This window comes from Dryobates pubescens, chromosome 10 (assembly GCF_014839835.1).
Source record: "Dryobates pubescens isolate bDryPub1 chromosome 10, bDryPub1.pri, whole genome shotgun sequence".
Lineage (NCBI taxonomy): Eukaryota > Metazoa > Chordata > Aves > Piciformes > Picidae > Dryobates > Dryobates pubescens.
Window position 1 is genome coordinate 21,234,600 of NC_071621.1, and position 22,791 is coordinate 21,257,390.

General features: G+C 38.9%; 1 protein-coding gene across 2 annotated transcripts in view; it reads right to left on the bottom strand.

The window, feature by feature from the left end:
* FRY (FRY microtubule binding protein) overlaps positions 1-22,791 on the bottom strand; it is a 196,155-nt gene that overhangs the window by 100,031 nt on the left and 73,333 nt on the right. For both annotated transcript variants that reach the window (XM_054164677.1, XM_054164678.1), the window contains 11 exons: positions 17,098-17,237; positions 15,155-15,245; positions 14,676-14,755; positions 14,486-14,566; positions 12,738-12,906; positions 10,735-10,827; positions 10,542-10,640; positions 7,753-7,854; positions 1,981-2,084; positions 1,399-1,507; positions 425-511 (listed from right to left, as the gene is read on the bottom strand). In XM_054164677.1, the coding sequence (XP_054020652.1) occupies positions 425-511; positions 1,399-1,507; positions 1,981-2,084; positions 7,753-7,854; positions 10,542-10,640; positions 10,735-10,827; positions 12,738-12,906; positions 14,486-14,566; positions 14,676-14,755; positions 15,155-15,245; positions 17,098-17,237 (1,155 nt within the window). The remainder of the gene's footprint in view (positions 1-424; positions 512-1,398; positions 1,508-1,980; positions 2,085-7,752; positions 7,855-10,541; positions 10,641-10,734; positions 10,828-12,737; positions 12,907-14,485; positions 14,567-14,675; positions 14,756-15,154; positions 15,246-17,097; positions 17,238-22,791) is intronic.

The following is a 22,791-nucleotide window of genomic DNA, read 5'->3' on the forward strand; positions in this document are numbered from 1 at the left end:
TTTTCTTTTTATGGCATCTTCAATTCTTCTCCCACCATGCACTGTTTTGGTAAAATTGTTTTGAAAGACATTGAAATTGTTATAGAAAAACCATTTATATATTATTTGTGTATTTACTTGTGTATCCTGTGGTCAATAGTTTTATTTATCTTTTTGTTTTCTACATTTGTGCTACTTCACTTTTCACTAAGGAAACATGAAATAAGCATTAAAAAGGTGGCATTTCACAGATCAGAGCTACCAGATATATTTTACCAATAAATCACATTAAAGATTTGGCCTGAAAGCTGAATAAAGGCAAAAGCATGCTTAGAATGTAACCAGAAAGGATATGCAGCACAATACAATGTATTTTAACTCAAACAAACAAGCAGAAACCACCACCACCAACAACAAAAAAACACAAGGCAGATGCACATCATACCTCAGGGTTGAGACTGAAAGCTTTTGCTGGTTTTCCAACACAAAGGAAGTCAAAGATAATTTCTTTCATTGCAAAATCTAAACGTTCCTAAAATAGTAAAAATGGTTTAAATCGTTAGGCTGATCACTGTTCTTTAAGGCAACAGGATGCTGAAAACTGGTTTAATCAAGATTTATTTAAAAGGACAGAAAGAGAGATTTTCAGAAGTGTGCAGAATATATTATCAGATCTAAGCTTTCGACACAACTGTATGTTGACAAATTCAAAAATGTATGGCATTTAAATGGAAAATGATAAATTTTTAACACAAAGCTTTTAATTATTTCATTTAAATTGTGGTAATTATGGTACTAACATAGTATTTTACGTAAAAGTAGCTTGTTCACAGATGGCACAGTTCAAGGAAGATTTTAAGCATCTGTTTAATTCATTCCATTCAGAGACTTTAAGTATGTGCTAAGTACTTCGCTTAATGGGAATGTTTTCTGAATTTATGTAATAAAAGAGATGAAACTTCCAGCACTGAAGGTTAGTTTATTTTAGCAATTCCCATTTGAAATAATGAAAACTAAATGTGTCAATTACATGCTCAACTCTGTTTTCCTCTGGCTTACTGCTTTAGAAGCAGTGTAACTTATTGTCTTATAAAGTATGAATGGTTCAGTATCAGGACAAATACGACCTAACATTCTGAACCTGACATACAGTCAGAGCCTGTCAACAAATGCATTTTCGGATTGCTGGCAATTCCAAAAATGGACAAAAAGTGCATTTGAAATGAAGTGAAAATGGTTTTATCCATCTTCAGTGGAATAAAGTTAATCAAAACCTGTTGTTCAAATGAAGTCTGGCCAGCTGTAATCTTATTATAGCCTAGATGACAGACACTGACAAGAGAGTTGCAAAACATTCTGACAATGGAAGTTCACTTATTATTCATTATTTGGAAAGACATATGCATGGTTCTCCCATACCTGTGCAATAAACTGTATTATCTTCACAAAGATGTTTAGAGGCATGTCTCTTGGCACAACACCACGGGAACCTTTTGGGAAAAGTGTTGTGACGATAGTAATGAGGCGACTGTAAAAGAAGGGGGGAAAAAAAAGGCATTAGGCATTTCCAGACTTCACTTACCATGAAATATAAACTAGAAATCCTACTCCATTTAGAAAGACTAGAATGTATTTCCTTTGAAATGAAAATGCATCGGAGTATCTTGTTCTGACCCTTTGCTACAAATTCAAGGTGATTATTTGCATTACTACATTACCAGTAACAATAAACCAGTCAATGACATGCCACTACAAAAATATGCCTAACTTTAACCAGGCAAAGAGTGAAAAGCAGAACAACAAAAGCAGAAACAGGTTTATACAGAAACAGGTAGGAGAATAACTGACAGTGCCACAAAGGGAGTATTTTGTTGTGTGCAATTGAGATTTTTACTTCATAATAGGAACAGGTTCAAAGGAATTCAGAACAACTATAAAACCTCTTCACCTGCAACATCCACTTTACAAGACCCAATTATCATTACAAATACAGCATGTTACCTTTGGGTAGCTGTGTTGCTTTCACATTTAATTCTGATCATGTAAACCCACAGTAGTCTGTACAGAGATTCCAGTGCAACTCGAGCCATTTTGGGGTCCTTATTCTAGAGGAATATATAACATAACAATAAACTTTAAGCACAAATTAGAAAGAAAGTTCTGCACTTCATGGATGTGAAGGTTGAGAGTTTTCATGATGACACTACAAACAGACAGCTGCCCAGTACCCCATTCCTGCAGCTGCAGGGTGCTTATGCATCTGACCTGTCTCTCCTGGTATTACTTATGTTGTTGAAAAACTCAAACAGCAATTTAGTTAAATTAGATACATATTACAATTTAAAATCTCTATTTGAAAACCACCTGAATTTGAAAAGAAAACCTAATCTTTAGTGGACTTTGTCAGTTCAAAAGATGTTGATCTATGGTGAAGATCGGATAGGAAGAACACACCAGATAAATAAACGTACTGCACATATTCAAAACCGAAAGGACAAACATCTGTGGATGCTATAACTGGGCTAATTATCATGCCATCCAGGATCATCAGGACTAAAATGGATTATCTGTCTGCATTGCTATTTATTTTTGGAAACTTCTGAACTAGTACAAGATTGTCTTTGGGACTCTTTGGTCACATGCAGTTTAGTGTTTCTGTGGCAGTCCTAAGGGCTGATGAGGGTACTAGTGTATGCACGCCACTCTGATGGCCTCCCATGCATTGGGCTATCTGCTGGGTTAAACTTTGAAGGAATCCAGTACATTCCAACCTGACCATAAGTTTTGTCTGGCCCACAGAACAGATCTCCATGCCATTTTTGTCTGCAGACAAATGTTGAGTCACAGATCAAAGACCACAGTTTTATCAAAGACACTGCAACAAATGCCATCAGTAATTCTTGAATGTGCACGGGTCTAGGTCCGGCAAAATGGAAGGAGGACAACCTACCAGTGATACAGGATATGGCTTCAACTTTCAACATGGCATCTGCCACAAGTTTAGAAATAGGAACAATGTCCTTAGGCTGCAATTTCCATATAACTCCTTGACAACACATCTTAATAAAATAAAGCTTTATATGAAGCAGAAAACTTTTTTTCCCCTTCCCCCCCTCCCCCAACTGTAGAAGCATACACTGGTTGTAGCACATGATTAGAATAAACAATAAAAGGAATGCCAAAGTCTACATGGTCTATTAATCTTTGCAGGATTTAAAACCTGAAGAATTTGTTGCAATGTGTTTAATAAGCTGCTCACTTTCAATCCATTTTTCATTTGATATTATCATGTCAGTCCTTGTAAATTGCAGTCCTAAAAATTTGATTTCTTCACCAGGTGATGGAGCACATTTATCAAAGTTTATTCTTACCCTAAAACCTGCATGAAAACAGTGGACCAAGTTAAGGTAACAAGATCTTGTGTGACAGAGAATGAAGTCATCCCTATAAGCAAAGGTCCAAACATTCCAGTGATGAGATTTCTCAACTGCTCTTGCAGCTGAACTGAGATGGAAGAGAAAAGTGCTGAAACCATTATCATTAGAGCTTCCTGAAAATATTGGACTAGTTTTCCATCAAAACCAGCAAGCTGTATAGCTGAAGCAGGATTGAGATGAAGAGAGTAGAAAGCCTGAGAAATCCAAGGAAATCACGGGTATGTCCATGGGCAAGATCTGTGCAAGTGCATGGTGGTTGGGTACCCAGCACTTTGGAAGCACACAGCGTTCCTCCCTTGGGAAAACTGAGATGTCCACCAATTGATCCTCTTCAGTATTTTGAGGATTTCTGTTGTCGCTCTTTGAGAAATTTCTTTTTCAATACCTCCACTTCTTCTGTGACTGGCAGAGAAGTAACTGGACTGCCAGGAGGGAGGTCCACTTTCCTTAATTCTGCGATTTCTGTTTTCCAGTAATAAGGTGTTATGTCTGTCTCATGGCAACCAAAGGGATACTGTGCTGTTACTCATGAATTCATTCCTCAGATAGGCCTTGTTTGACCTACTCTTTGTACAGTAAGTTCTATACTTTGGGCACAAATTGTACTGGAGCTTTCTCCTTGTGTTGCGTGGTTTGGAGACAAGGAACCATTGCTCCCATTAAAAAAAATTGCCTCTAAATGAAATCTGGTACTCGGACTCTCTCCTATATAGAATTCCTGCCTTGAGTGTTTTTGTTTTACAAATAACATTTAGTTAATGAGAAATGTTCCATTTCAATACCAAGACACTTATTAACTTCTACACTGCTTTCAACAGTATGACATGCCCTTTGGCCAGAATTTGGCTGGAGTCAACTATTCCCAGGTCCTTTATTTTCAGTTTCCTTTATTAATTCAAAGGAAAATTTTGTTTCAGTAAGATCAGAGATTCATCAGTTTATACTAAAATTAGAAATACAACTACAATATAAACCTCTTAGTTTTCCCAGCCTATGCTTGACCTTAATGGTTTGGCAAAGGAGATTGTATTCTATGGGATGTGGAGTCTCTTGAGAAACCTGATCCATTATGTGGTTCATGAGAGTCCACACAAGATTGTGGAGAGTCCCACATACTGTCCTGGAGTGCACAATTGTCTGGCTGAACAGGATTTCTCTTTCATGTTGATCTAGCTCTTGGTCCAGCTGTGTGAGTTTGGTTTAGGCTTTCAGATGTCACTTCTAACTGGTGATATGATTGTTTCTATAGTTGGGGCATCTCCTCCTCTGTACTGAGGAGCGGCAAGCCACATTTAGTCATGTATTCAGCTACCTTACCTTGCCCCCAAACCAAAGGTGAAGTGTGCCACCAGACTAATTTACAAGCCCTATGAATTGAAGTATATGACAATGAATTTCACAGAATCACAAAAACATTCAGGTTGGAAAAGACCCTCAGGATCACCAAGTCCAAACGATAATCCTACTCTACAAGGTTCACCCCTCAACCATATCCCCAAGCATCACATCCAAACAACCCTTAAACACATCCAGGGTTGGTAACATCCCTGGGCAGCACATTCCAATGCCTGACCACTCTTGCTGGGAATTTTTTTTTCCAAATGTCCAGTCTAAACCTTCCCAGTCACAGCTTGAGGCCATTCCCTCTTGTTCTATCACTAATTACCTAGGAGAAGAGACCAGCACCAGCCTCTCTACAATGTCCTTTCAGGTAGCTGTAGAGAGTGATGAGGTCGCCCCTGAGCCTCCTCTTTTTCAAACTAACCATCCCCAGCTCCTTCAGTCGCTCTTCATAAGATTTATTCTCCAGGCCCTTCATCAGCTTCATTGCCCTCCTCTGCCCTCACTCCAGCACCTCCACATCTCTCTTGTATTGAGGTGTCCCAAACTGGACAAAATACTCGAGGTGTGGCCTCCCCAGAGCTGCATACAAGGGGACAATCACCTCCCTACTCCTGCTGGACACAGCAGCTCTAATCCAAGCCAGGATGCCATTGGCTTTCTTGGCCACCTGAGCTCACTGCTTGCTTATATTCAGGTGCTTGTTGATTAGGACCCCCAGGTCCCTTTCTGCCAGACAGCTTTCCAGCCACACTTCCCCAGGCCTGTAGCATTGCTTGGGCTTGTTGTGACCCAAGTGCAGGACCTAGCATTTGACCTTGTTGAAGATCATCCTGGTAACATTGGGCCATTGATCCAATCTATCCAAGTCCTTCTGTAGAGCCTTCCTACTGTCATGAAGATCAACACGCCCACCAAACCTTTGTGTCATCTGCAAACTTACTGATGACACACTCTATGTCTTCATCAAGGTCATCAGTGAAGATATTAAACAGAAGTGGTCCCAACACTGAGCCCTGGGGGACACCACTTGTGACTGGCTGCCAGCTGGATTTAACTCCATTGACCACCACTCTTTGGGCCCATTTGCCCAGCCATTGCTTTATCCAGCAGAGTGTGTGCTCATCCAAGCCACAAGCAGCCAGTTTGTCAAAGAGAATTCTGTGGGAAACAGCATCAAAGGCTTTTCAAAAGTCTAGGTAGACAGTGTCCACAATTTGTCTCTCTACTTTTGAGAAAAGTTTATATTCCCAGCTGGCTCCTCACAGATCTTATAGATGTAGCCACCTTTTCTAAAGCTTGTATAACCTCATAAAACCCAATAAAAAAGAAACAATGTTTACTTGATGAATCTCTTTGCAATTAAAGTTTGAACACATCTTCAGCACAAGTAAGTAATTCCCATACAAGTGGAAAGCAATCTTCAGACAGACTGTGAACATTCTGAAGAGCTATTCTAACAGTAGGTTATAGAATCATAGCATGCATCAAGTTGGAAGGGACCTTTGAAGGTCATCTCGTCCAAATCCTCTGGAGTCAGCAAGGACGTCTTTAACTAGATCAGGTTGTCATAGGAAGAGAATCAATACAAATTGTTTCATTATGATGAAGTACAGCAAGAAAGCAACATCAAGAAAGGGTGATATATATATCATATAATCAACCTTGGGAATTCAACTTTTAGAAGCAGAGAAACTTTGCCTCTGAGCTGTTTGCGTGTTCTATTTGTGCCAGTTGCAGAAGTTTCTTAACCACTGGTTCACCAAGTAGCAGCTCAGAGTCCCTTCATTTGAGTTAACTGTTCTTAAACTGGCCTTTTCAAGTAGGCTTAGGACTTTCATATGGATCCACTTTAAGAATGGAATGGACATGAGCTATTACACAAGAAGCATGAACAGTATCTGCTGGTGGTTGCAACGCACAATTAGTCTTAAACTTTGAAGATCTAACAAACATGGAGGAAATAGAATAGTTTAGGTTTCTTTAATGCAGCTCAGGAGAGTGAAACAGGTAATGGAATCAGTGTCCTGCAACTAATTTGTGGCAGTTCAGGCTGGGTGCCCCCTGATACTGCTACGTAAGTTACACCCCTGGTGTCCTGAGTGTCCAACCCAGTCAGGTGGACAGAGGAAACAGCGTATTTCATACCCATAAATCCTGCGCCCTATAAATTTGTCTGCAAAGTCATTCTCTTCGTCTTTCTTCCCTCTCTGCTCCTGTGGGAGATGCTCCCTATCCTGTAATGGTGGAGGAGTATCTCAATGCCTCTTAGACCTGTCTGGGTCTAATGCCAGGAGGAGAATGGTGGTGATGGTAGGAGGACAGTCTCAGACCTGACCAGCCTGAGACTAGCCTAGTGGGGGGGTTGTGTGTGTGTGTGTGTGTGTGTGTGTGAAGAAAGATCCCTGGGGGTTTTTGGGTTGACCCTCAAGTGGGGAGGAGGGAAGTGTTGGGGTGCCTTTGGATGTTGTGTATGGGACTCTGTCTGCTTTGGTATATCTTTGCCACTATGCTTTGTAGTTTCTGTAAAACACCAGTTGCTTTTCCATTTGAACTTTCCATCACTTTCCAATCATTTGTGTGAGCATCATTCTTTTGTCCCTCTAGGGGCAATAGAGGATTTGTCTGGCTCTAAACCAAGGCATAATTCCATTCTGATAAAATGATAACAACTATTTTGTTTGAGAATGGCCTTGTGAGAAAAAGTAAGTTGCTATTGGGTGAGTTTTGGTATGCCACTCAACAACCTTGCCTGTTTCATTGCTGTTTGACTCAAGCTTGATTTGAGAAAGAGAAGAAATTCAAACTAGGCACAAGAAAACGTTTTTGTTACTGAAAAAGTCTGCACAATTAAAGATTTTGTACAGTTAGAAATAAAATTATGTATGGGGTGTGTTAATAGGAATCATCCTGCGCATTACCTAAAATGGATTTCCAACAGATCAATAGTACATACTGAAGTTTTAGTATAATAGTAAAACAAGAGGATACTAACCTTGAGATTGGATAAGCAGTTGTTGAGGAAAATATGCCATCTGTTTAAAAAGAACTGCTTCTGACTGACACAAAGCAGGCACGTTACCAATGGGTACAAAGCCTAAACAGGAAATGCATGTCAATAGAGTGTTGTTTGCATGCCCACACAACATAAAAGTAACTTAATAGAGCTGCTGTGAACTTTGAACTCTTAACTCCTCCATTTTGTGCAATACATATTAGACAACATAACATGTTAAGTAGTATCATTTAAAAAGAACTTTGATGCTGTTACAGATATGTTTTTTGGATGAAATAAAAACAACCAAATAGAATAGAATAGAATAGAATAGAATAGAATAGAATAGAATAGAATAGAATAGACCAGGTTGGAAGAGACCTTCAAGATCATTGCGTCCAACCTATCAACTAATCCAACCCACCTAATCAACCAAACCATGCAACCAAGCACCCTATCAAGCCTCCTCCTGAACACCTCCAATGACGGTGACTCCACCACCTCCCTGGCCTGCCCATTCCAATGGGCAACCAAATGCCGCCTGTAGCAGTGTTCTAGATCCGAAGACAGGCCACAATTTTATAGGCACATAAGGCTAAGTTCTGTCATTTAACTGAGAAATGCGTGGAAATAACTAAACTTTATTATAATAACCACAGGACAAACAGAGATTGTTTGTATTTGTGAATGTTCAGATGCCTATTACTCCTCAAAGTCTGCAGTCACAACATTTACTGAGAGATGTGTCAAACACCCTAAAGAACTGTGCTAAAACACAGACAGTGCCTGGATCTGCTGGCAGTTGCATCTTGAGAAATGAAAGATAAAAACAAGCAAGGCAGAACATAGAAGTTCAAATACTGGAACCTGTTCTCTTTGTCAACACACACACAAAAAAGGCTAAAATGCACCTATTTATCCTGAAACTGACTTTGCTATTTCCTCAAGGCTTTTCTGTTTCTGTTAATATATCAAATAAGGACTTATTAGTTAAAAATAAGTTAACTTTATCTTAAAGACCAATGATTTGCAAAATTAGCGCTAAAATTCTAACTTCAGTCACAGCTCAGGGTATAAATACACCATAAATCCTAACTTCTATTCCTGTAATATGTAACATAAATTCTCTATAGCTGGGTTACACCTAGTTTCTTGAGGAAATGTCAAAAGTACGCTCATTTTTATTTTTATAACATTCATGTCCAAAATACACATGGGAGAGGAGAACTGAAGTCTTCTCATGGAAAACTTTCTTACAATATTAACATTATGACTATAATAGTTTACTACTTGACAGGGTCACAGAGGAGTTTAGTAGCATCCCAAGAGTGTCACAACTCATCCTAAGAAAAGCCCTAGGAGGGAAAATACCATCTCCTGGACTTTCCTAATTCTCTCCACTCACTAACAAAAGAACCTCAAGGACTAGCTTTTGTGAGATACTTTTAGGCAGAAACAGGTAAGATGAATGCTCCTATCCTACCTGTGTTTTGTGAGTGCACCAACTCATAAAACACTAATCTTGGAAAGGAAGGTCCTCTTCAAACTCTAAAGAGTGCTTTCTTCCTGCAAGCCTAGCAATATGCACTGCAGTTATTTCTGTCAACTGTTTGCCTTTCCCCTCGTCCTCCTCCTCCTCACAAAGTTTGTATTTCTAATCACACCCTCACAAGAATCTATTCTATTTTGTCACTTTTAACTATGTAGACTCCAGTGTGGTATGTGTAGACAAGCAATCAAATGCAAAGTCCCAGCTGTGCAATCCTTTCTCAAGCACATAGTATTGACTTTGGCAAGTACAGCCACTAGTTTGGGAATCTCTCTTTAGTGTAAAAACTGTACAGCAAAGCTCTTACCCTGCTGCAGTTTAAACAATGTTTTATCTACTCTGATGAATTACTTAGAGCCACAGAAACACAAGCAGAATGAAATCAGAAATCCATCCAAAGACTCCCACTAATTCAAACTTTAACAGGACTGTGCCCCAGGGGATGCTCTGACTCCCCTGGGACTGATAAAACTGGGCAGAGGGCTCAAGTACACTCTGCAGTCCTCCCAGCAGATTCAGCAGTGTTAGCAAACAGCATTTTCCAAGAGCACTGGGAACAGGGAAGTCTTTCTGACTTTCCCATAGAATGAGGGAGGACAAATGACAACTTTCTTTACTTATAAGGTCCAAGACTTCAAAACGGATTAGCTAACGTCACATTGCTGACATGCGCTGACCCAGTTGGAGAGACAGACTGCTTAAGGCGGCCAGCATCAAACTGACTCAGATCCTCATTTAATTCAGATCAACTCATGCTTCCAAAAATACACTGCAGTGCCACTGTTCATCTCACAAGAGAAAAATGAAATGGGGAGCTGCACAGTAGCCAAGACACGGATTTAAAAGGGCATGTGTTATACATTTTTTTGTTCCTACAATGTATTGTTTAAGCCCCGTGAAAGAGTTGTTCCCACATGCCTCATTTGCTCTCGCTTGACAAGAAATGAACTCTGTTATTCCTTCTCTCCTAATGTTTACACATAACAAGTATGAAAAAAACGTAGCCATTTAATAATCACAGAACCAGAAAACATCTGTTTGATTCAGACTGATTTAGATCATATTCTGAATAAAATAAAACAAAGATGGCCATTTCCTGCTAACGTGGTAACTTTCCTTACAGTAGAATTGTAGTGGTTATAGAGCTGAATGTAGAAAGGAGTTTTGCAATTTCCCCAGAGTCCTGCTCAGAGATATTTCTGACAAACAATTTTAGCCTCTGCTTCTCAGCGTTACTAACCAGTGAGTGCTTCTTTCGTGAGGAAAGTTCAAGTGTTGTATCATACAGGCTTTCAACAAAGTTCCTCAGACAGGGGACATTCACTTCATTTTTAACAGCCTGAAAGAAAGTTTCACGTTAATAAAACACTATTTCACAAGGCGTTTTAGCTAATTTAAAGAAATTATGCAAACAACCTGAAAAATAAACTCACAGCAGCTACAGGGACAAGAATTTCAACAAATAGTCCTGCCAGTGCATGCTTGATATCTTTGTCTTTAACTTCAAGGAAATAATGTGCACATTCCTAAAACAAAACAAAATAAGAAACATAAATTGTGTATCAGCTAGAATAAAGACCTGAAAGTGTTAGCACAATGCACATCAAGTGTCAGTGACTATTTTTATCTGGCAAGTCCCATATTTTTCAGCAGGCACAAAGCAGGACACAAGTCAAGATCAAGGATCTGTTACTCTAAGTGCAATTATTCACAAACTCTCCACTGATTCCAGCTGGGTCCAGTGGTGTTTGGGGATGGAAAGGGCATTGGACTCAGGGGCTGACCTCATTCCTTCTCTGTATAACCTTCAGGAGCCAGAGTAGAAGCCCACATGGACCAATTCACACAATGCTTTCTGGTAAGATACTCAAGGCAAGCAACAATCTTACTGTAAACATTTGGGGATAAATGTCACTGCTAGGATCCATTGCAGATGAAGGGTCAATAGAGAACTGTGTTATGTGAGGGAAGAGAGTTGCGGGGCAAACCACCACAATTTCCAGCCTGCAACTGGGAATTGAGAGAGAAAGCAAAAATGTACTTTTGTCCTAAACATGCAGTGAACTACTGCCCACACAGCTGTGTTGCTCAGGAAGCAAGGGAGGGGACATAAGCATCCGCCCACTTGTGTGCTTCTGAACAGCTTCTCTGAGGATGACAAATTATGTGGCTCCAGTTAATTCTTCACCTCTGGGTCCAAGGCCCAAACAGCCACTGACTTACAAGGAGGGTGCCCCACTGAACTCTTTCCTGCCAATGTGTGCAAACAAGTTCACACTTTGCAGCCAGGAAAAATTATGGTCTAATCAGGATTCTATATCACATGGATTAAGACGCTCCAGCCATCTCTGCCACACAACTGAAACCTCTATGCAAGCGCAGTAGCCTTCCTGAGCTGGCTCTGTACTCCATGGTGGAAGATCACACGGAGATTGTTCCTAAAGCAGAGCTGGTATGACGGAACTTGTAGCTGAAGAGCTGCACGTAGATACTAAAACTAAGACAAACTGCCCAAAGAATAAAACTGTATTTCACCAAACTGAGCAAACCTGCTTTTCCTAAATACACAGTGAATCTTAGGATGCATTGTAGTATACAAAAAAACCCTAATTTTGTGCTCAGTCATAGCAGTCAAGGAAGGCAGAGAGACAGATATTGAGTACTACTATACAGGACCTTTATCAATGATTTTAATAACAGTGACAGTGTATCCCAACACTGTTGTGCTACAAAGCATGTAGTCATGAGTGAGAAAAAGCAGGAGAATAAAAAGGTTAAGCTAAATAACCTGCTGATCAGAACAGAACCCATTGTACATTACCAACAAAAGGGTGGACTTTTAAATTGTGCAAACAGAAAGTATTTTCTTTTCCTTTATGAAATGACATCATTTATCAATTTAAAGCACTGATGATAGTCAAACAGTTCTCTGCACTAGTGGGTCTCAAACCAGGTGGATACAGAATGGATAAAGGGGGATGAAGGCATGGTGGAAGCAGAAGACATATCCAAGGGAAATTCCACACAGCTTTTGTCTCAGTTCTTTGTCTCTTCCTCTGTGCTTTTCTCCATCAGAAGTTCCTCTCCTCTCTGTCAACTGTGTAAATGGCCGATTATTCACTTTGGAGACAGTGAGCAGCTAGGGAGACATAACTAGTCAAAGACATAGGGCATAGAAAGGGTGTAGGATGGCATGGTGGAAAGCCTGGTGGGTGAGATATAGGGACTACGGGTATATGGCTGATGAGTTGGAATGGAATAATACACACTGGAGACTAGAGACTGGAACACCGAATTTCAGAACATGCAAAAATAGATGCATACACATTTAGGTGTGAATAACATGTGGAAAATCTACTGGAGTATTAGAGGAAAGATGAAGGGAAGCCCTTTCTGAAATGTCTGAGAACCACAGTTATGTACTTAAGAATTTTACCTGCATAAACTGAAGAGAAGCTTCAAAGTCCTCCACAGGATACATCTTAATGCGAAAGAATTTCATTCCCATTATAAGACTGATAATGCTTTGAACTACATATGGGCTTTGCTCTTTATGCCGTAACTCTTTTAACTCTGCCATAAATTTCTTCTTTACAGCAGGAAATCTACGAATTCACATTGGTTAGTTACAAAAAAAGCACACATTAATATTTGAAATGTATTGTAAGGTATATAAATGGGGGAAACCTAAAGAAGAATCAACTCTGGTTATAGAATACCATGCCAGTCAGAATGTGAATAATGGATTTTTTTGGTTTAGTTTTCTTTAATTTCTGATAAACTCAGAAAATGAAGCATATAGCTTGATCTGAGTTCCTTTAGATAACCCCATCTTTCAAATGTTACAAGTGCCTCTTTACATAAGAGCTAACAATATCATTAGAATAACCCTCTCATTATCATTAGAATATATCATTATCAACATCATTAGAATAACCATGTTTTAAAAAAATCCAAGATGAAAGATGATTTTTTTCCCAAGTACATGCAACATTTTCAAAAGAAAATGCTTTCATGATTAAAATGTTCCAGTAGGTTGTTCCTTCCTTCAGTTTTTTTATTAATAGCTACTGTAGTAACAATTAAGCAACAACTTGGGATGGAAGGGTCTGTGACCATTTGCGATCTCCTCCACAAATCCAGATGTCTTGTGAGGCACACTACCCATAAAAGCAACATACAGGAAGATCACCCAACAGAACGTCCTGTCCTTTTTGAGAGAAAATTCATGAAAGGAATGTAATTTTCCTGGGCACATAGAGCATATAACAAACTTTCACCTCTCTATCAGAGGCAATAACAAAAGAAACAGGTTGGCAGGAAGAAGCCCTTCAAGGGCTGTAGCAATGCCCCTCAGAATCAGAGAAAAGCAGCACTTACGGAGAATAGGTGTGCTTAATTTTTGACAGTCAACTTGAAGCTTTGGATCCCTTTCTTGCCTCTGACCCAGACAATTTAGAAGCTCAGGAAAGGTTTTAGCTGAAGTCTGTTGAAATGTGTATGATTTCCAGGAAGTCAAACTGGTTTGGTTACATCAAGCTAAGCTGACTGGTTTTGTAGAACAGACTCACTCTCAGCAGCACCAAGCTGTCAGCAGACAAAGATCACTGTGTTGCAGCACTAAATTTCACCCTCTGCATAATTTGTGGTGTAAGTTTATGATGTTATATTGGGTATGGAAGTTTCTGAATTTCTCTGCTTCCAGATGCAAAATTTAAGACCTGATTCTCAAAGTGTTTTATGTCATCTCCTCTAAGAAGTACAGTATTCAGAAGTAGTTGCATTCAGTTCTGAACTAACTTCAGAGGGACTTAAAAATCTTAATATGTTGGAAGAGAGCCATTTTTAGGCTTGCCCAGCTAAAGAAAAAACAGTACATAGAAAAACAAAATAACAATTAAAATAGCTCTCTTCAGCCCTCTGGGCTTTCCACAGACGTCACTGCTGAGATAAGAAAAATAATGCTGCCGTAGTTGAATTCATTCAGCATCACTGGACTAGATGCAGAAAGCCTGTGATTCCCTAGAGTCCTAATGCTCCAGAATACCTGGATGAATAGAGGGCAAATGAAATGAAAACTGCGACGCTATCTCTTAAGAAAGTGAGAAAATCAGAATGTTCATATGCTAAGCAAGTAAAATGTCTCAGATTCATGGGGGAAGTATGATACTCAATTTTGCTTACTTTGCTTGAGCTAGAACACCTATTACTTCTGCATACAAATCCGCAACGATGTGCATATTTCCAGTGTTAGGACCAAGGTACCTAGCAAGAGACAAGAAAGAATTATCGGTTGAGAAATCATACTGCTTAAACCACTGCTAACACGAAACTACAAAAGAATTAATAGAATTTGTGTATCAAAAAGCCTTACCCTTCTTTGTACTTAAAGTGCTTGAAAGCCAAGTTAATAACATCATGTACCAAACCGTCTATAACAGGATGAAGTGGAATCTGAAAACACACAATAAAACATAACGAGTACACATATATTACACTTCAAGTTGCATACTGTAGTTGCTAGCATTACTCATGGGTATCTTCTAGACAGCAATACAGTATTAGCTGAAATAGCATCAGATCAACTAAACAGCTGAAATGAGACAGCCATTTAAAGTTTATTTAGTACTGAAGAGAAATACTTCATCTCCAAAGACTTGGCAAAGTGAAGGCTGTATGAACACAGAATAACATGTACCCTAGAGGTGCAAGAGAGACAGCAGTGAACAAGCATGCAGGATTATCTTTTTATTAGACTATCAAAGATGGAAATAGAAATAAGGATCCTATAGTTCAGTTCTATTGATAATTTCCATAATTTATTAGTTAACAGATAATTTAAGAACTCCATACCTGTTTCAAAACTTCTATTAATACTAAAGAAAAAATAAAATCAATAGCCAGATCTCTTCTCTCCATTAAATAGTCTCTCTGCTGTTCATCACTGCAAAATCAAACCAGGAAACATAGTATTTAGCAGATGTGTCATATTATACAACTTCTTCACTTACAGATAACAGGGGAGTCTGTTCTACATTTTACATTGCACTCTAGCATTTCAGAAAGTCATGCACTGATGTGCTCTTAAAACCTGAGGTAAGTAGGCCAAATCTAACTTGTTAGTTTCACCTTCTTTCACAGGTTTAAATGTCACTCTCCTTTTCCTCATTGGTTGGTTTTTTTCAGTTCAAGATCAAGCCAAAACTCTGTTCATGAAAAAAACCAAAACAAAACTAAGGAAAACTTATTCCAACATGTGTTTCATTTCGGTTTCCTTGCTGATAGCAGATCTCAAACACACTTTGGAGGCAAACATAATAAATTATTTTGTGCTATCTAATTCATATTTACACTTGTGACAGATTTTGAAAAGTGCCTTTAAAGTATTGATAAATTCAGAACCAAACTACATTCTCTTTCTAAATCTGTTCCAGTGTTATTTCTGCAACTTTGGCATCACTTGTCTCATGCTCAGACACATTCCTTACGCAGAACACCACAGAGGAATAAATGTATGAGATGAGTAGCTCGCAATACAAGTACAAAAACCAGTCATTGGATCACCTGCTTACAATTTCAAAGCGTACTGAAAGGATAACACAAAATACACAGTATTTTTGGTAAAATTCAATGTTAAAGGGACAGTTCTGCAGTCCATTCGAAGCAGTGACAACTGAGTTTAGTGAATTTTTGTTTTAATAAATTCAACACAATTATAAACATTAAGAGCTTTAGTGATTTCAGTTGTACCTCTGCTTATTATAAAACATACACCGAAGAGTTCTGCTTGATTGGCAATGAAATAAATTAATTGCTTTGGTTTTCTTGGTTTCACATGAACTGGAGAAAGGAATGGTTATGTCTTTCTGTAACACCATCACTTGACAGAATTTGAGTGGAGTTTGGGAAGATACCTATTTATGAGCAGGTGATCTGGTATCTAAAGTCAAGAGGTGGAGGCACTTCAAGGCAAGGATTTATCTCACACAAAAGCAGACATCTAATTGTTGAATCAAGCCTTCACATCTCCTACTTCTACTGGCACAAAAAGTCAGAAGATTTCAATTCAGGTTCATATCTACCTTGACATCTAAAACTAGATTCCATCCCTTCATTCCAGTAACTACTGCCTAATTGCCTGTGCATTTCCAAACACCAGGTCTGCCAGTGTTGATTCTGCTGCTGTTTCATTAATGTATGTAAATGAAGTGCCAAAGTGTGAAAAAAACCCTGCAAGCTTGAAGACTATACCTGGACCAATCCACCAGACCTCAGCATAAATGAGGAACAATCTGTTGCCTTATTGCTTGTGATATGATGAGATCAAAATACATTTCAGGCCCTTTATTTTTGTTTGTTTGTTTAAGAGCTAAATCAATGTTGCCCTTTTATTCCTTTTTTTTTTTTTTTCCAGAATAGGTGTATGTGAAATTTCTATGATTAAGCAGAGTGCTGTAGAAAAAAACCATACATCCAAGTGTCACAGAATTATTGCCTGCTCACATGAGTAAAGAAGATGGACATGGTTTAGACAAACCACAATTTAAATTACATTACAGCATCCAAAACAGCAGTAAGAAACAGTGTTTGGACTATCAGGAGCACAATTTTAAAGACACAATCACTCCATTTATCCAGAGCTGAGAAAAAAGTTCCAGAAACAAGCAGAAAAAGATGACAACAACTCTCAAACAACTGGAACATCACTGAAACATCACAAAAGCTGATGGGTGAAATGTAATACATTTTACCTTAGAATCTGAAAATAATGTATGTAGACATATTCAAAATGATACCTTTTGGACTTGGTGCTTGTTCTTGGTCTGTACTCATGAGATTCATCTTCTATGCCATTTTGTCTTTTATACCAATCAAACAAAGTGCGCAGGATAGAGGGTAGACAATACTCTGAAAGTGAGCTCATGGAATTTATTACCTATGGGGAAAACACAATAAATCAACAGGTGTTCAAGTTTCCCCTTCTCCTTAAAGACAAAACTTGAATTCAATGGTTAGGCAAGTTCTTTCTTGTTTGAGATCCACAGTACAAACAGTGACTTAATATTCTGCATTTCCTGTTGAAACATAAGCAAAAACACAATAATGGGCTGCATGTTGATAGTGTCTTTCCACAGATGATAGTAAAATGCATTAAAATTCTGTATCACATCTTATTACATACCTGAAAACGATCTAGTTCTTCAAGGGGGGGTATTTTTTTTTATTACACAACATTGATTGAGTTTTAGCACATTATAAGGAAAGAAAAAGTGATGAATCAGAGGTACTGCCTTCATGAGTTATATTAACTGCTGGATACCCCTCCTGAAACTCAGAATTTATTGAGAAACCCCACAAGCACTGCAATAATCTTAACCAACTGAATATGCAGATGGATCCATCTTACTATTAGGCTTAAGCACCTGATAACTTGGACTTCTCTTTTATCTATAGGAAAACATTTATGGTTTCCCATGTCTTTATGTGCAGAAATAAGCCAAAAAAACCCCAAAACGTTTAAAACCAGTCCTTAAAAGCTCCTGGTTAAACAGCTCTAGTGGCATACTGGAAAAGAAGATTACTGCTCCCTGAGTATAAATTGTGTTGCCAATTACAGAAATGCTACTGAACATGTTACTACTGAACTATGACTGAAACTTCCTATTACAGGAAGCCATAAAGTTGCAAAATATTAGGAGATCAAAAGCAAGGGTGAAAAAAACCATGATTATTATACAAGAGGATTATATATGTATTGCAACTGAACGCTTACAGCTACAGCATTTGTGTACAACTGCTTAAAACAGCAATAAATAGGATTTGCAACCACCTCGAGATCATGCAGAGCTTGATCCTGCACAGTGCTGAATAGCAGAAGAAGCACAGCATCACAGAATGTTAGGGGTTGGAAGGGACCTCCACATATCAAGTCCAAACCCCCTGCCAAAGCAGTATCACCTATGGCAGGCCGCACAGGAACACATCCAGGCAGGTTTTGACAGTGTCCAGAGATGGAAACACCACAACCTCTCTGGGCAGCCTGTTCTAGTGCTCTGTCACCCTCACTGTAAAGAAGTGTCTCCTTGTGTTGAGGGAGAACCTCCTGTGTTCTAGGTTGTACTTGTTGTAACTTCATCTATCACTGGGCACCACCGAAAAGAGACTGGCACCTTCATCTTGACACCCACCCCTCAGATATTTATAGATGCTGATTCAGATGCCCTTGAAGTATGTACTTCATGTCAAGCACACTGAGTCATTATCTCTGCCAGGTTTATTCACCTGCTCAAGTTTAAACCAGTATGTTTCAGTGCTTGTGGAATAACAATAGTGCTCAATGTCTCATATGAGACCAAGCTGTGTGAACTCTGTGTCTAAGATGAGCAAAACTGAGAGACTGAGCACCTCTCATATACTTTACAAATGTTACTAAAGCCTTAAATTAGAACTTTTGTGGATGACAGTTAATTTAGATCAATAACTCTGATTTATTTTACCCTTTTTTTTTTTAGCCTCAGAATTTAATTACTTTTCAATAATGCTGTGGCCTAAAGTTAATGAGACACTTTGAGGACAAAATATAATTGTTCAGCTATTATGGCTTAAAATGAAATACGGAGCATTAGAAAGCTGTAGTAAACGCTTCTGTAAAAATTAAACTGTCTTTAAAAGTAATATTTCAGTAAAGTTTTCAATCTGGTGTTTCCAATATATTTATGGCCTGAAATATGAAACAAACGGCTGTGGAAGTACCCTAGGCTCAATTATCTCAAAGCCTTCAAGCATAAGACTTCAGATAAATACTTAGAAGACACAAATCACCTAGTGTCGGTGCAAACTCTTTACTGCCAGCTCAGATCACATAGGCATTTCAGTTGCTTCTCTATTGTTTTTCTGAAGCTGCCAGAACAATGGTTGTTAATTATGAGATGCAGTGAAAAAAGACTAGAACAGAATCACAGAATGGTTTGGGTTGGAAGGGGCCTTTAAAAGTCATCTGGTCCACTCCCCCTGCAGTTAAGCAGGGACATCTTTAAGTATATCAGGTTGCTCAGAGCCCTGTTCAACCTGACCTTGAATATTTCCAAGTACAGGGCATCTACCTCCTCTCTGGGCAACCTGTTCCAGTGTTTCACTACCCTCATCACAAAAAATGTCTTCCTTATACCTAGTCTGAATCTACCCTCTTTTAATTTGAAGACATTCCCTTTACTCAACCACAACAGGCTCTGCTGAGAAGTCTGTCCACAAAAAGCCTGAAAAGTTGTTTCATCAAGTCTTCCTGCATGCTCGAGCACATATTTATCAGTGCTGTTCTCTAAATCCCAGCTACACAACAAAAAGTCAAAGTGATTCCTGTTAAGTCTCCTCAAGCCATACTTTCTCTGCTAAATTTACAGTGTGTGTCTTTAGTAGGGATAAAAGGTCAATATAGTCTGGTGGGTTTTTTGTTGTTGTTTTGTTTTTTGGGTTTTTTTTTAATCTTTCTGTCATTTCACTTTTAAGACAGGAAGGAAGGGTGGACTGGGCAAAGACCTGGCTCTCAGGGAACAGGAAGGGAGGGAAGTCTAGCCAGCGTGTTGGTTACTCAACCCTTTCATTTACTGGAAGTAAGTCCAGGAGTGAGATGAATTCTAGCTCTGTGCTGCTCCTGAAAGGGAGTGCACAGATGTACAAATATGTCCTTGTTGGACAAATGATCATGTTCTTCCATCATAGATGAACCACCTACTGTATAGCTTAAGGATAAGAAAGCTGCACAAGTAGGGAGCTGTTTAAAACTGTGTTCACAGAGCATTAAATACACTTTATGTAAATGCTTAATATTTATTTTGGACTAATATCCAAGAACTAATTTAATGAAATTCAGCCCAGATGTTTTGCTACAATCTATATACTTTTATGAAAGTCTTGCTATATTGTCAAAATGCAAATATAAGATATGTTTCCATTAATAGCAGACAGATGATTACTTTTCTGTTTCATGTATGAATTTCTATGTGCTTTAACAGCAAATGTATTCAAAACTGTGCTCAGCTTCCAACCAGGATCATTAATGCCTTGGCTCTGCATTTTTTTCATATACCATATGTCAGTCTGCAAGTTAAATGTGCATTTTATTGTCATTTAATAATGCACAGAGTTGATTTGGTTTTTGTAAATCTATTATTTGCGCAGTGTCTGCATATTCTGTCTTTGAATTGTTCTTGTGTTGATACCAATGAATGGACATTAGGAGTGAGATTTGACACTTTCTATCAATGCTACTGAAAGCATTTGATAAACATTGCTCAGCAATATTTAGGATACCCAGAGCCATGCAATAATGTCTTTCTTTCACATCCAATCTATATTTTCCAGTTTAGTGTACTTCTCAGAAAGTTATTTAATTAAAAGGAGTACAAACTGTTGTGTATTTTATGCTGAAGTGTCTGCAACAGGCATCTCCTATCAACAGTTTCATATGAAAACTAAGCCTTGCTTGTGAAGTTTTCACTTCCACAGCCAAAACATGACATTCAGTTTGTATTTTCGTATGGAAAAATGTCTGCAGGTTGGTCCAAGATTACATAGTGCCCTTTTTCTGCCTCTAGTGTTGTCAGTTCATGGAACATTTATATACCACAGTAAGAACAAGAGATTCTTCAGTTAGGGCCGAGAAAACACTAATAAAAATGCTTCCTTGGGTGAGGATAAGCCTCTTGGATAATTGCAGGGTTTTTCAGTCTAGCTTTTGATCTTTTCATGTACTACATCTTTATGGTTTCCTGTAATAGGAAGTTTAAGTAATAATTCAGTAGTACAATGTTTAATAACATCTCTTTAATTTGGGACACAGAGCATGCAAATGCTGGAGCAGCAATGCTCTGTGCCAACAGGCACCTAGAGTTGTCTAATCAAAAACTTTTTAAATGGTATAAAGATATTTAAGACCATATGGAAAAAAAATCTACATAACTTCTTGTGTATAGTCTCTTTATGTACATGCACACCTAAAAAGGAAAACAGATTCAGTGTAAGGAATCCAGGTAAGCTGATTGTGAGACATTCTGCAAGTCAGGATAAGTAAGATTACTTCATACGTTGCTCAAGATACTATTATGAGTTTCAGGAGGTTGGTGCAATTGGCAGCCTGACAGTACCCACAGGACAATACTGTCTGCCTAATAGGAAGCACTGACACTACATCCACACGGAGAGAAACAGCTCTGCCTGTGCACTCAGATCCCTAGATGCTGGATCCATCACCACCATCAACTTGCATTCCCAGAACAGTGTCTGAGAAAGGGCAAAAAATTGCTGGATTCTCAGAGAGCTAGAGATAAAGCTGTTCAGGGGAAGTAACCAATGCTTTCCTAATCGTTTTAAATGGTTTGGAGGTTTCGGTGTTAAAATTGATGCTGATTAAGTAGCTTAAGTAGATCAAGTTCCAGCTGATCATTGTAAGTTGCTGCAAAGGAGGATTTTTGGCTGTTTTTTTCCCACCTCTGAAGTTGACTTGCAAAAGCCAAATTTTAAATAAGATTGTGCCTTACTTTTGCTGCTTTTGAAATTACAGTTAGAAGATGCAGGTCAGATAAAGTGACTAATGACCTGGTCACTTCAGCCTCACCTTCCAGTATCATTCAAATTAAGGAAAATGTCAAATAAAGAAAATTATGTTCCTTTGATAGTGTGTCATTTTTACTTCCATTGCCTTAACATGGAAAGACAAAATAATTAGACACCCCTTGAAAATGTTTGTTCACAGAGATTTCCCCTCTTTTACTCCTTCACTTCTGTAGGAAAAATATCAGGAATGTCATGTGTGGCCTTTCCTGGTTTTGCTATATGACTTAATGTGTTCCAAGAAGAAACAGCAAAGCTTCTTCCTTACCTGGAACAAAGCAAGGGATTATAATTATCAATCTGATCTACCTTCATCCAACACCTTTTAAATATTGCACAGAATCACAGAACATGTCTGGTTGGAAGAGACTTTGAAGATCATCCAGTCCAACCTTTGACCCAGTACTGAAGGGTCTGTACTAAACCATGTCCCCTAGTGCCAGGTCCACACACTGCTTGAACACCTCCAGGGATGCTGACTTCACCACTGCCCAGGGCAGCCTAAATCTCCCCTGGTACAGCTTGTAACCATTTCCTTGTATGCCCTTCACAAGCCTCGTTGCCCTTCTCTGGACACACTGCAGAACCTCATGGACACACTGCAGAACCTCAATGTCCTTCCTATAGTGAGGGGCCCAGAATTGAACACAGCACTTGAGGTGTGGCCTCACCAGTGCTGAGTACAGGGGGATGATCACCTCCCTGCTCCTGCTGGCCACAGTGTTTCGACTACAAGCAAGGACAGCATTGGCTTTCTTGGCCACCTGGGCACACTGCTGACTCAAGTTCAGTCAACTATCAATCAATACCCCCAGGTGCCTCTCCAAGTTGCAGCTTTCCAATTACGCATCCTCAAGTCTGTATCTTACCATGATGTTGTT